Source organism: Solanum dulcamara, chromosome 10 (genome assembly GCF_947179165.1).
Source record: "Solanum dulcamara chromosome 10, daSolDulc1.2, whole genome shotgun sequence".
In the NCBI taxonomy this organism is placed as follows: Eukaryota; Viridiplantae; Streptophyta; class Magnoliopsida; order Solanales; family Solanaceae; genus Solanum; species Solanum dulcamara.
In genome coordinates, this window is record NC_077246.1 from 21,255,312 (window position 1) to 21,270,316 (window position 15,005).

Here is a 15,005-nt window from a genome sequence, read left to right on the forward strand (position 1 = left end):
GTGACACATATATATATACCATGTTGGTTACTAAACAGAATGTTATGATTAATGCATTTTTGTTGGTTCATGCTTACCCCCGCTCAACGATATAGTTAAGCTGTCAACAAAAGTAGGCAATTAGAAATCGGAAGATCATAATTGTAAAATCAACCTTGTAAATCAGTAATCGAAAGACCCATTAGATACCAAAGTAAAGGATGTTAGACCGAAAATCTATAAACGCTACAACCCTGGGACTCTTCCTTAAATTGCTAAAATCTCTCTAATATCTTTGAATCATTTCGTATATCATTTTTGGTATAATCATTTTAGATATAAATGAACTTAACTCCTTGAAAACACGCATGAATAATTTGATTCATTGAAAAGCTAACCAACGCCTAACTAAATTTTTCTGTGGGTTCGATATCCGGCTCTTAAAAAGGGTCACTATATTACTGTTGAGACCACGTACACTTGCGTGTGCGTTTGGACGCAATATGAAGGAGAAAAAAATAGAATCGTAGTAGTAGTAATAGTCACATAAGATAGGAAGAACTTTGATGATCCATAGGAAAAGGAAGCGAAGGCAAGGCAGCAATATATATATATATATATATATATATATATATATATATATATAAAAGAGAATATTATGTTCGCCTAGTTGGCGACCTCTTAAGGCCTTGAATGTTATTTATCTTTTTTGTTGTTTATTTAGCCTTTTTCCTTCATTTTAATTATCTTTTGAGTTAAAAGAAAATCATTTTAAAAAAACTCTTGTGTGTTCATTCAAACAAAACCTAACAACAACTTATGCCCAATTATTAAGGGAAAACTCAAAAATCACCAACTTTCGCCAGTGAGTTATTCCTCTCTTTCTCACTCTTCTTTCACGGGTTATCTGCCATTTTTTTTGAATCATCCTATTAATATAGGAAGATGAGTGTAATTTTCACCATATTGTGATAACTTTGTTGATCTGATCATTTGTACTTTCTTATTTTAAATATATTCTACTCGATTTCAACTTATAATTTGAAAAAAGTGATATTTAACTAAATTTGTTGCTTTCTTGAATGTAGAAAAAATTACAAATTTGAAGAAATTCGAAGTAGTAGGATCTGATTGACACTTTTGAGGTAAACTGTGACAGATTTAAGACATGTCGATATCCAGAAGGCTGGTAAGTTCTCATGGATCTTTAATATATATGTTTGTTTCGTCACTTGAAATGTTAAAATCGACAAGTAATTTTTGGGGAAATCATGTTTCATATGAATCCTTTTTCTTGGATAATAAGCATGTATAAGGGGCCAAAAGACTAACGAAATTTGGCTATCTGTTTTTTCTTACTATTGTGCGCATGTATTTTTTTCATTTTATTTGGAGTTGAAAACAGCTTCGATCATAAAATTTCCGAATTCAATTCAAGAATTTTCAAGAATTTGAAAAACAACAAAAAGAAGTTATCAGCTCAAATTATTCACAATAAGTCAAAAACAACTCCAATACACCCATTTTAAATTTCATCCAAACGCCCATTGTATTGAGGGTAGTACCTCCTCTCTATCAGTACCCACTATACTAGATTTAGCCAATTCGGATGCGGATGGGGAAGGATCCGGTTTTCAAGTAAGTAAATCGGATCATTCAATGTTTATCCATGGTTTTCCCATGTTACAATTTCCGTACCAATTCGGTTGATCCGGAATGGATCCTGATTTTTTGCTTATGAGGAAGAGTTTTGATTAATGCACTTTCTTGGTAACTATCTTTATGAGATTTATTTTTGTAAAGAAAAGGAATATGCTAATGAATTTACAAGGAGTCTATCATATCGTCTGTTATGATGTCTAATTGGTAATTTATTTATAAAAAAAAAAAGATTACGCTCAATTATTATCCTTATCGTGCCTGATTGATTATTTATTTTTTTTGCTATTATTTCATATCTTGCTCGTCTTTACAATTTTGTTTATTGACTTACGAAAGTTTCTTTGATCTGTATTAGGTTATCTTTAATGAGCTCTACTTGATTTTGGATTGTGGGATTCTTTTACACCAGGCAAAAGAAAAATTTAGGGATATTTTGTATGTTGATTTGCAAAGGTGATGACTTCAGCTAAATTTCTACATTAGATTTATGTTTTATATTTTAGCATGATAATGCATGAGATCAGTCTCTGTGTATTTGTATGTGATGATTGAATATATTTTGTTAAATAATGTGTTTTCCTTTAATGTCTACTTTCAAGTACAGAATGACAAAGATGTTCTGAAAAGTCTGACAGCTGAAAAAACGTTGTGGTGTGAACCACTTAAACTAAAACACTTAGAGGGTGTTTGAATTGTCTTATTTTAAATGTTTTTGGATTTTAATTATTTTTTTTATTTTTCGTGGTGCTTGGAAAAGATATAATTTAGGTTATAAAAGTTCAAAAAGAATACAAAAAGAAGCTACAAGTTGACTTTTAGCTTTTAGCTTATAAGCTACTTTTAATAAAACAATTCAAACATTCTCTCAATTTATTTTCTTTGTTAGGTGGTTTCTAAATGGTGTATTAGTTTGGTTTTATTTATTTTCTTTCAATTAATTTTGACATAGTATAGCGCCATTACTGTGTGCTTTCAAATGATTTAGCTTCATTTGGAGATGATTGTTTTCGGATCACATAGGTATTCTACTTTTTATTGATTCTGATTAAACTTTAATTGAGTTTCCTAATCATGTCATGGTTGTTTTCCCCCATTTTGACAAATACAAAAAACAGGAACACTGACATTACAACTTATGGTCTTCAATAGCCTAAATTTAATGCTTCACAAGTTTATCCACTAGAAAAGAGCAATTTATTTTAAATATGATTGTATCTTGATTATGATTTATATAATCATCTTCCTATTGAAAGATTCTTGTGTAGCATTGTGTTATAAACTAGAACTTTGCTTTTATCACTCTATAGTGAAATCAAAATATCTTTTAAAAGATATTTTTCTGAAAAATTATGTTGTATAGCATTGTGTAATAATTCTACTTTTTATTTATTATATGGAGATATATATACTAATGAAAAGTAAAACTAAAAGTCCTCTCATGACAATCCAACAGATACGATAAGAAAATTACTTGGTTTTCTCCGTAGTTACTCGATGACAATATGTCATTTGGTTCATTTTCGTGATCTTCAAAAAATTCAAATAAATTGAGATTTGATTGTCAGTTTGATAAGATTGATCTATCTGATGATATTTGGATAAACTAGCCTATTCATTTTGTTGCTTCAGCTAAGTTGCAAACGTAGATAAAAGGAAATAACAATTCGACTAAAGATTGGGATTGTAATTAATATTAGCACCAAAATTATATTTTAATCTCTCCTTACTATTTCAAGCCACATTGCCTCTGAACATCACCCCTCTCCTTCATGTCACCTTTCAATTATTGTGTATTTAGTTTGGTAAAGTTTTTCCATGTCTTCTACTATACATGTAGTTGAAACAAATAGAAACAATGGATATACAACTAAATATTGTTTGTTCATGGCGTAAGTCCTTACTCGCTAACACTGATCTTTTTTCCCACTGAATTGTTGGTCTTGTTAAACATAACCTCTCATGATCTACATAGTTTATACCATTCTTTTCAAGAACAAGTTAAGACTTTGTACAAGTAGCAACAATAATAAAAGTGCTTCTATGACTCCACTGTCATATTGCACAGAAGCTCTTAGCCAAACAAAAACAGAAAATGAATGAGAAGACGAGAAGTTGATCAACATATAAACACCATCCATCTTCTTATCATATATGGCATTTAGAAGGTACATGCTCGAGATAGTTCATTCACAAATTTTGCCTTGATCAGATGCATTTATATGTTGTTTATTTAGTGTTGAAGTAGCTTTCTGATTAAATAAGTATTAAATGTACTTTTTGTGTGTTCTGCTATCTAGGTATCATGGTAAGTTCTATATGTTTATTTCCTTTCTTTATTTGTAGCAAGTAATATGAAAAATGATGGCGCCAATATAATTTGTGTTGTGCTGATTATTCCTTTAGGCATATTTCTTTGTCTGATGAAAAATAATTATCATGTTGCAGATTTTTAGGACGATCATATTATTGATACTTGGAAAAAGACAAATCAAAAATGAATCCTTGCATGATGAAAGAAACTCGTGATAAGAAGTCAAAAGCCTACTATTATTGCAAAACTGCCTCAATAACTGAGATGCAACAAGTGATTATATTCTTTTGCAAACACAAATCATATCACTTCTCAAATGTAGGTAATCTTGTTAAACAACCTTGTGTGCTATTTTAAAATAGATTATAATATCAAATTTGTTATTTTTGTCTTTCCTCATTCATCTCTCTTTCTCTCTCTCTCTCACGCACACATATATAATGGCTATGCATATCTCATATCTACGTATACGAATGAATTTAGTTTTTAAACAATAATTTCAGTCCAACACGTGTGTTCTTTCATTTTAAATTTTTCCATATAGTTGTTCTGATAGTAGAATTGTTTTCCCCTCATTGGATTGTCTTGACAAAGGAAACACTGTAGTTCATTTTTATTTGTGGTTTTAAAAAAAGTATGCCCCAAATCTTTTAAGTCTCTATATTAGTTTATTACTTACTCTTTTCGATGATTTGAATGAAAAAAATTTCATTCTCATTTTTTGGTCAAGCTGTAATGCTCATTTAGGTTTCGTTGTCTATTATGTGCAGAACATTTGATCAAGAATGTTAAATCAAAATTTCAAAAAAGTTCTTGAGTACAACACTTACCCTCAAGAATTAAACTATAAACTGAGAAATATATTATTGTTGCTCTCATGATCTCTTGATAAATCTTTCATGCTTATTCAAATGTGAAGTAGCACATAACTCTTTACTTTTATTGTTATTTTGGTACTTGTATAAAGTTGAGAGTAATTCCTCAAAAACTCCTTCAAAGTCAACTCATTATTTGGCTTTATTGATTATTCATTACCTATTATTTTCTTCAATATAACTATTCAAATTTGATCTTTAAATAGATTCATCTCTATATGTTTTTTTAAGAAATTATAGCAGCTAGCCTAAATTCAACTTTTTAATAGCAACTAACTTGCATTCACCTTCTTTATAATGACAGGTTATGTTAGAGCACAATTCCATCGATATCCATTGAGATAACACCCGACCTAATTCTTTTCTACAATGATGTTAAAGCTAATAATAGAGTCTTGCTACTTTAGCTTATAAATGTATTAAATTGTGAATCACATTTATCTATTCCATATGAACATTTGCTTAACGGCATAGACAATCAATATGTATACGAAACTGCACGTGATTTTGTTAGACAATGTTGGTATAATATCAACTTATTAAGCATGGATGATTATTCGGTGAAGAAATTATGCAGTAGTAAGCCTTTGACATAGCATTTGAAATTCATTTAAATTTACTTTTATAGTTTCTCCATCTTATTTATGTGTGAACACATATACCTATAATATATAATTCAATTTACTTGAAGCTTCTTACTTCCACACGAAGCGCGGATCACTTTCCTAGTTTTCTTATATGAGAGGAGAAGAAGAGTGGTGTTTAGGAATTTTGGAAACCCTCTACTTGAGAGTACATGTAATAGAATGGCCGGTTGGCCTTTTTAGGCTTTTTAGATTTTAGTCCATTTGCTTTCTTTTTTAGTGAGTCTATTTGGATAATGAGTGGGTTAAAAACCATGGCTTCTTAGTAGTAGTAAAGTAAAGTAAAATAGAAAGAAAAAAAATAAAGAAAATGCTGAAGACAATATCGTAAGGAAAAGAAAAGTTCAAAGAATAAAATATAAGAATTTTTTTTTGAAAGAAATAGACACGTGTCTGTCACCATTTAACACAAATTTAGGTGACACTTTCTAAGGGGACATATATTCCACTTTAAGATGGTCTATTAGGGGCATAGAACTCTCGCAAAGTTAAAGTGTGTAAAAACAATTTCGACCACAATTTACGTGTTTTTCTAAACCATTTTCCCTAAACAAAATAATAGTATTTTTGATGAATGAAACATTAAAAAAAAAAAATTGCTTTGTGCTCACCTCACACTTTTCTGGAGAGTATAATACACTTTCCATGCCACGATGGCCTATAATGAGGTAATAATAAATTCATATTGAACAAAAATAAAGGGGTAATAGGACCCTGTAAAGTTGAAGTGTCTCCTTGAAATTAAGGTGTAAGTTTAGGGGAAAACTTCATGTATTTTCTCTACTAACAAATAAAGCAAGTAGTTGAAGAAGTTTGTCGGTTCTCGAATTTGGTAAAACTATACAAGTTTTCTCATAATAAGTAGCTTGATCCACAAAGCATACAATGTTCACACAAGTTCCACAAAAAGTCGCATTCCCCGAGTATATTGTAGAAAACTATCGTGATGCAACAAGCATTATTTCATGGGTCAAACCCTACTTATCGATCACACGAAGATAACACTTACGAGCTCCAAAACTTCATTTCATGTTCTATAAAAATGTGAGTTGATATGAACCTCTCCCGACTCCTCACCCACAACTGCCTATATATCCAATCATCAGAAAGAAGCAGCGATTCTGCCTTCTCATTCCAATCTATTTATCCACAAGCAGATATCAACCATCGGTCTGCATTAACACCTACAACTTGTGTTTGTCTTTAAAACGTGGGACCATTCATTTTTTGCTGGAGTTTACAAAAGCATCCTGAAAATGGTGATTCCACCACACAGCTTTGAGCCCTAGTGCACAAATTTAGATAAAATAACCACCTCTACTGACTTGCTGATCATTTGCAGTCTGAAAAATCCATCTTTAAAGCTCCCGCTATGTGCAGGGTTTGGGGAAGAGCTCGACCACAAGGGTCTATTGTACGCAGCCTTACCTTGCATTTTTGCCAAAGGCTGTTTCCAAGGCTTAAATCCATGACCTCCTGATCACATGGCAGCAACTTTACCAGTTACTATTGAGGTGAATAAAAGGCAACCCGTTCTTTACTTTTTCTAGGATTGAGGTGAATAAAAGGCAGCCAAGTGTACTTAGATTCCGTTTTTCATGGGGTACAAAGAAGGGAAATGGCAGATGAATAAGCAAGAAATAGCAGTCTTTTAAAGTATTGTTTTGCTGCTTCACTTTCTTCTTCTGCCAAAACTATGAACCAATAAGATTAACTAAATTAGTTAGTTGTATTGCCTTAGTTAATCTTGGTTGTTTTTCACCCCTCAACATGCATAACCAGTGAGTTTTGCAGCATTTTAATATAAAGCCAACGGTTGCTACTTTGAATGGGCAAAACCAAAAGCCATTAGACATTTCCAGCATTGTCAATAACAGGCAAATTTGGTGAAGAACGGAAAGGTTAACATATATGTAAACATAAGCAGTCATGGGGAGGGGGGGGGGAGGGGGGGGGGAGGGGGGAGGGCTGCAGAGAAGGTAGATGCCTCACACACTGAAACCAAAGTTGAAAGGCGTTCTATCAAAATAAAATGGTTTGGGCATTCCCTGCCTGGGGAACTGGCGTGCCAAGATACAGGTGACCAGACACTAATTATCCAACTGGATCAAAAATACAAATAACATACATGACAGGATATTGTCACTAGCTGACAATGCAACAAACCAGAGAAAGTGAGATAACTGTATGTGTGAGCTAACTGTATGTGTGTGTACATATTCGCAAACTTATTTCCATCAAACATCCATAGTTACTCCCCTCATCACTAATCCTTCTGTATGATCTTTCGCAAAATCCCATTGCAGAACTTTCAGGCGGATATGTTAACTGCCAAGATATCTACTTACACATTTAATAGTTGGACACTGCTCATCATGGCATGTAGCAGAACTTCGTAAGAGAGATCCTACTATCAGATAGATTGACTAGCTTCTCCTTCATTGACTGCAACCAGCAATCCATCAAAATCTGATATACCAACCATGCAAACCATCCAACCATGCAAAGTTCTTACTTCCAAAGCTTCCAATCGCTGCACCTACTGACCTCAGTCTAACTCATCGAGTCTGGAGAGCTAGGCACAAACTGCATACACCCAAAAAAAGTGTGAGAAATCCATTGTTTTCAGCTTCGAAGTGCTGTGGTCTCCCCTCAAGTGTATGAGAATTATGAAAGGGTAAACTACTTCAACATATAACCAGGGAATTAACTTTAATAACCTCAAAGGTACAAACAGGAAAGAAAGTGGGTGGGGAATTTTAAATTGGAATTCAATAGCTTAAGGATAGGACATATCATAATTGTTCAGGGCTTCCAATAGGAAAAGCATAGGAATCAGATTCTAACTCTACATTAACCTCAGTCCCAATAAACGTAAAAAAGAAACAGGAAAAGAAATGTCCCAAATACTATTAGCAAAGTTTCTACAGACAACCAACCAAACACACAACTATTAAGTAAGCTCACAGAAACTACCCTAGGAAGAAAATGAAATAGCAGGGAACTTCCTCAGTAGGCTACCCAGACAAAAAGGCCGTATCTTCGGGATGAATCATAAAAAATTGTCAAAAGTATGTCCACTCAAATGCACAGTGGAAGACCAAGAGAAAAAGAGAGATGGGAGGAGGGAGGAGGGAGGAGGGAGGAGGGAGGAGGGCAATACCTGCTCGACAGCAAGTGCCTGCAACAATCCAAGACCATCCATGCTGCAAGAAAAACTTAATAACCTTGGCCATACTGCAAATATGATGGTTGAACGTCATAGCAACAGGCCGCTGGACATCACCACAGTAACTGTTAACAACCTGGAAAAACTTGAGCAGCCAACTGTAAGAAATATAAAATACAGGGCTAGGGAAGATAAAAATATGGGCTATTTGATCAAGGTAATTCTTCTTTAAGGTAACAGGATTTTACCATCTAATCTATCATATCAATATCACACAAAGAAATGGCATTCCCACAAAGACTGTCCTTGATGCTGCTGAGGCAGTGCAACAGACTGTTGATTTACGCTCTTGAGTTGCTGAGGTTGCTCCTGGTACAGATTTAACTGTTCAGATATCTGGTAGTCCTCCCGACCTTTCTGGTTCCCTGATTGTACATGCAGAGAGTTTACCTGTTTCCCAGGGAAAGGAAAGCTTACCATCCCAACTGAGCTACTGCTCTTGCTCATGGAGAGGTAGTTTTGTGTTGAATGATTAATGGAGTTATTGAAACCAATGCTCTGATGTGATGAAGACAACTGATATCCATCCAGCCAGCTATAGTCATCCATAGGAGGAAGAGTACGTTCATTCTTTACAGTCATTGCTGATGAAGACTCATCAACGACTTTGGAAGGAACGGAACCAAAGCCTGGAGGTGGACCCAGATGCCTAACAGGTCTGCTAACTGGATTTTTCTTTATGCCTGTTGACATGACTGATGGAGACTTAGTTGACATGCTGTCAATACCAGCTACTGAGGATAAAAGTGAACTGAAGTTAGATGGCATAGCAGCATCTGGAACCTGTGCGGGAATATTATTTGCTATGCTAAAATTGACAGACTCTGGAAAAGGGCTCGAATATGGTGCAGGTGGAAATACTCCTGAATGATCTTGCAGCTCAGATTTTATAGTCAGACCATTTCCTATCAAGTTCAAGCTAGTCAATCCATTCATAACAGCACCCTGTTCAACAGACCACATTGAAGTACTTGGCTGAATAGGCTGCATGTATTGGCCACTGTTATTGGCAATAGAAGAGGGTGGCCTTACACTTGCATGTAAAGCACACGGCATGATCAATCCATCAAGTGCAGCTGAAAATGGGCCCATTTCATTTCCTAGACCAGCAGAGGCTATGCTAATGCCAGTAGGAACCTTGGCATCACCAACACAAGAAACAGGAACTTCCGAGGTCATCATGTTTGAAGCTCTTCCATTCACATGCTTTTCTGCCACAGATGGCTTAAAGACAATTACCTCATCTTCTTCCTCACACTCCACATACAATTGTTGCTTTGGCTGCAGAGTTCCTACAGTTAACTGCCCTGCAGCTGGATTCTCCAGCTCAATACCACTTAATTTGGGAACTTCCATGGTGCAACCAAGTACATAATCATCAGATACTTGGGGCTCAATGCCAATGATGAATTTCTTTGCCTTACTGTCAAAATATACTCCCTCTTCTCCAACATGGACCACACTAGCGAGAGCCTTTCCTGCTGCTATTATCCTCTGGAGACGTGATTTCTTCTCTTTGATGCCACTATCACCACCAAAAGAATGCTTCCTTGAAAAATCAAGGATAAGTTGTGCCGGAAGAAGAGGTAGAAATCCTCTCAGTTCGAAATCCTCAGGCAATGCAAGACGATTACCACTTTCTCCTTCATCATACCTGCTCATATTGAAAAAGTACGTTTCATCCTTGTCGTTCTCAATAAACTTGAACCCGCTGGACAACAGCTTATTAAATAAAGCAATACAGTTCTTCCAGAAAAATGATCTAGCTGTCGTTTGTTTCTCTTCTGGTTCATTGCCTAGTGCAACATCTTGATGGCACGCCAACCACTCCACAAACACCAGAACACCAGGCAAAAGGAAGCTTGTTGTGGCATCATTTAATTGGACACATCTCTCAACCACATGACCCATGAACTCAAAAACAGCAGTAAACGAATTCTGTAGAAGAACAGATCTCTGTAATATCTCAGCATATGACTGATTTTCACTTTCCCTCTTCACATTATGAACAGAGAATATCAGGATAGCCACCAGCCTCACAATAGCCAGTCTACAGTCGGCAGCGTCAGAACCAAAATTATACTTCTCATCAGGCCCAGAAGAGAGAAGCTCAAGCAGATCATTCTTAACCACCAACTGCACTTCTCCAAAAGTCTCCAAGCTGGGTAAATGCCAAAAGAACAATATCAGTATATCGTTATATTGTAGTCAAATAGCAGACATTCGATTAGAGTATGGACAGGAAAAAACCTAGTGCGAGTAAAAAGAATGCCATTCAATCGAACATATCTCGTGGTGAAGGTTTTGAAGATGTCTGACATACTAGAAGTTTTTTCCTGGACTGAGATTGCTTCAACCTTATCATCTTTCATCGGTTGCCTTGTTTCTCCTTTGCCTCTTCCTTTTCCAGTCGTGCGAGGAGGTCCTTCCTTGGTGGAGGAAGCTTTAGTATCTCCCAGCATCTGGGTGTAACACTGACGGTTCTGCCGAAAGATGACACAGAATTCATTGTTTACAAATTTTACAAAGGGCCAATAACGTCTCAAACAACTAAATATATTTTGCATTAGGGCTAACAGAAACTCAAAAATTACTGGTTGCACACCTCCTTGGTGATCCATATTAATTCATATTAATAGAGTTCAACTTCTCCAATCAAAATGAAAGAAAAGGTTGTCCACATAACGATAAAATAGCTGCACCTTCTGGTAAAGGTTGCACTATCAAACATACTGGAAAAAGTATGTTCAAACCACAGTAAAATATAAAAATCAAAGTTCCTCCCCAATCTTTTGTTCAGTCTAACAAAAGCAATACACATGTATGTCAAATTTTTACTAGAGGCATATTCTGACAAGGCCAAAAGTAACGAGCATAATACAGGGCATAGTACAGCTCTATGCATATTGAATTCAATTAAAATATCTCCAAGCAACAAACCAACTTCACCAACTCTCTATGGTTTGCTTTTACATTAAACTTCAACCGTCCGCTATTAGAAATGGCACAACATCCTTAGCTTTTACCAAAATCATTTATGGTAATGTACCACAAGAAGCACCATACTACTACAAGATGTTTGCAATCGCATCGCCACAGTTCTAACACACACACACAGCAGAGATATATATGTCTTATTTTTGATAAGTAGAAGGGATATATATATATATATATATATATATATATATATATATATATTCAAGTCATTATAAACAGCTGTTTCTTTTTAACCTTTTATGCATCAGCCTATAAGTAACATAGACTACATACACTCTCAAGATCTCAGTCTGCACTAAACAAACCTAGTAGACATGATCCTACGAAAGAAGTTGCTCGGGGGAAGGGTCGCCTCAAAGATAGGTTGGTTACCTTCTCAAATGCAATGATCAAGTTATCCCTTGCAGTGGCAAAAGGGCTTTCTACTGCAAGACTGCGAAAATAGCGATAAATAGCCACCATCTCATCATTGGAATAGGAAGCCAGTATTGCAAGCTGAGGAAACAAGACAATCAACCATTACAACAAGAACACTCAGAAAACAAACCGTTTTATATGAAGATTACTCAATATTCATCTTCCCCTTTGATTGCAGAAACTACTACCTGATGATGAGTATTACCACTTGAAGGCCAAAGTGAAGAAGCTTGCAGGTAATAACTCGCAGCAGCCGCAAAATCACGAGCTTTAGAATCACCCTCACCATATAAGCCTTTGTACCGAGCAAGATCACCAAGATATATCAAACAACGATGGCAGGATATCAATCCTTTCTTCAACTCCACAGACTTGTTACCATCTTTAGAGGAAGGAATCTGATTCTCTGGTTCATCAGAGTTATATCCCAGTGGCAGACCATACTTGGCCCTAATTTTTAGCATCAAATCGTGGTAAAAACCTGTCGCTTCTGAAAGAAAAGTTTTAAACTGTGTTCGGATCTTTGTGATGCGAACTGGCCCACTACTAGGGGGAGCCTTCCCATTGGTTGACACACTAGAATTTGCAGCAGCATTGAAGTGTGCCCGCAATTCCTCAATTCTCCTGTAATGCAACTGCCACAAGGCATACTCTATTTCATGTTGTTCTGAGAAAACATGATCCTCAAGGATGATAGTTTCGTAGTTTTCTCGCATTTGTTGCCATGCACTTGGATCAGAAGGAACTCTAGCTTGTGCTGCTTTTCTCCGTTTATTCTCCAACTCAACATTCTTTGGAAAATAAATTGAAAATAAGGAAAAAAATGTCAATTACATGTTTCAAACAAGCAAATATACAGTTGCTCTTTGTGCAAAAAGATGATCTAGATAGATACAACTTGCAGCTTTACAGCTATAACAAATACGGCTCTTTATATGGATGTTAAACTTGCAGCTTTACAAGTAAAGTACAACACAAACGAATGCCTAATATTTTTATATATATAAACACTCAATTGAAATGGAAAAGAAATAAGGAAATAAGGCAAACACCAACCTTGTTGTAGAGACGCTGAACTCGCTCCCGAGATGAATGATCTAAATTACTATCCATTGGAATGGTCATCATCCATCAAGTGGACCAGATGCCCCGCAATAATGATTCCGAATGCAACACCAAGACATTTAACCTGCAGGACCAAATCCCAAACAGGTATCAACAGGAAAATCTTAAAAAGGAAAACAATATGCAACCTTATACTCATCAAAGCATAAATACATTGCATATAAGTGCAAGCACATGACTTTCAAAATGGTTAACAATCTAGTTCACTTATTCATGTTATACTACCATCATCCATCAACATGCTAAGAGTGCTATTCTCATTTTTGATAGATAACTAACTGGAATACAATGTCCAACCTTAATACGTAGAAAAACACAAATCTTAAGCTGTAAAAACCAAGCTCACCAAGTTTCTTTTGTTTCCAAATTCACTTCAAACTCATTAAATAACCACTGTGTTATCGTTTTCTTAATGGGTTAAAAACAGCAAAATGCTTTTACAACCATCATTTGAGCCTCATTTTCTCATACTCACTTCAAAACACAATTTATATTATACTCCTTCTGTCCCGAAATAAGTGTCACCTAAGCAAAAATTACAAATTACGTCCACTAAGAAAGCAATAAATGTAATGTGTAGGTTACTAAACTAACACGGTTAAGTGGAGTATAAGGATATAGTTGGAAAAATATATAAATTTTGTCTTGAATTCTAAGGTGACACTAAATTTGGGACTAAATTCTTTTGCTGAAGTGAAGCTTATTTTGGGACGGACGGAGTATAAGCTAAAACTACCAGCTTCTCTCGAATAAATTTGGAGACTCTGATTATGACAAAATCAGATTCCACTTAAAGCTCATAAAATCCTTAATCCACAACGACAAGACAAAATTATCATCATTATTTTTGCCACCATCTGCAACACGCAATCATTTTCCCCTTATAAAGCAAACCTTAATTTCTAAATTTCGTATCAAGGATAGAACAATATAGACTCAAATACAACCGATCCAGAAGAGAAAAACAAAACCCTCCAAAAGTTTTAACAAAATCCGAATACAGGAAAACACGTCAAAAATTCCAAATTGACCCATGAAAATTTCCAACAAAATCAAGCCAAGAAATTTCTTACCGAAAAGAAAAATCAGATCTAAGAAAATCCCACTTCTAATCGCCTTGAACTCCCAAATACTTCAAAGTTTCATCATTATGCACGTTTAGAAGGAGAGAAAAGTTAAAAAAAAAAAAACTAGGGTTAGATGTATTTTAGGGCTGTTTTGAAGCCATAAACGATGAATGGGGTAAACGAAGAGGAGGAGAAAGAGGAAGAAGCAGTGGAGACTCTATATGAACATCATCGGAAAAAGGCTTCTATTTTTTTTTTTCCTTTAGTTTTCCTCCTTAGTAAGTCTTAGACGGCTATCACAAAGTCTTATCTTTTATTTTTATTTTATTCGTTTTATATTTTATTTGTTTTTCCTAATATTTTTAATTACAAGTATTAATTTTTCTACCAAATGTTTATTCAATTATTTCTTTTCAAAATTATTATATTGATCCTCGATTTACTTAAGTTGATTTTCACTTTTAAACTCTTTTTTTAAGTGGAAATATATATATATATATATATATATATATAAATTGTCCACAAAAAGGAGAAATATGTCGCCTCTCACAATAGTGTCATTGTTACATTGATGGTCCAAAATGTGACCATTCAAAGGATTGTCACCAGTACAAATTTTCCACTAAACATAGTTTCTATAATGTCTGTCCAGGCATGTTTGTTAGCAAATATTGGTGGAACTATCAAATAGACGTTTCT

At 34.9% G+C, this 15,005-nt stretch overlaps 1 protein-coding gene and 1 long non-coding RNA gene across 7 annotated transcripts; one reads left to right on the forward strand and one right to left on the reverse strand.

Moving 5' to 3' along the window:
* Positions 1 to 716: 716 nt before the first annotated feature.
* On the forward strand, positions 717 to 5,422 carry LOC129871698 (uncharacterized). 3 transcript variants are annotated; one of them, XR_008762295.1, is made up of 5 exons: positions 717 to 844; positions 1,068 to 1,168; positions 1,997 to 2,094; positions 4,087 to 4,270; positions 5,132 to 5,422. It is a non-coding gene; the product is annotated as an uncharacterized LOC129871698 (long non-coding RNA). The 3 variants fall into 3 exon arrangements; XR_008762296.1 differs by lacking the exon at positions 717 to 844 and adding an exon at positions 848 to 930; XR_008762297.1 differs by lacking the exon at positions 717 to 844 and adding an exon at positions 956 to 974.
* A 2,045-nt stretch (positions 5,423 to 7,467) lies between these two features.
* LOC129870002 (nonsense-mediated mRNA decay factor SMG7-like) lies at positions 7,468 to 14,602 on the reverse strand. Of its 4 annotated transcripts, XM_055944564.1 has the most exons (9): positions 14,313 to 14,596; positions 13,171 to 13,303; positions 12,303 to 12,905; positions 12,070 to 12,192; positions 10,951 to 11,183; positions 9,118 to 10,861; positions 8,889 to 9,009; positions 8,635 to 8,776; positions 7,468 to 8,057 (listed from the first exon to the last, which is right to left on the reverse strand). In XM_055944564.1, exons 2-7 carry the CDS (start codon positions 13,240 to 13,242, stop codon positions 8,911 to 8,913), a joined length of 2,874 nt encoding a protein of 957 aa, XP_055800539.1. In that variant the 5' UTR covers positions 13,243 to 13,303; positions 14,313 to 14,596; the 3' UTR covers positions 7,468 to 8,057; positions 8,635 to 8,776; positions 8,889 to 8,910. The 4 variants fall into 4 exon arrangements, with proteins under 4 accessions (XP_055800539.1, XP_055800536.1, XP_055800538.1 ...); XM_055944561.1 differs by having other exon boundaries at positions 8,889 to 10,861; positions 14,313 to 14,602; XM_055944563.1 differs by having other exon boundaries at positions 8,635 to 8,746; positions 8,889 to 10,861.
* Positions 14,603 to 15,005: the final 403 nt, after the last annotated feature.

Excerpts from the sequence above, each read along its gene's own strand:
- LOC129870002 (XM_055944561.1), bottom strand. The coding sequence starts at position 13,242 with ATGATGACCATTCCAATGGATAGTAATTTAGATCATTCATCTCGGGAG. Across the intron at positions 11,184-12,069 it reads TGATCATTGCATTTGAGAAG|AACCGTCAGTGTTACACCCA; the intron begins GTAACCAACCTA and ends ATCTTTCGGCAG. Across the intron at positions 10,862-10,950 it reads ATTCTTTTTACTCGCACTAG|CTTGGAGACTTTTGGAGAAG; the intron begins GTTTTTTCCTGT and ends GCATTTACCCAG.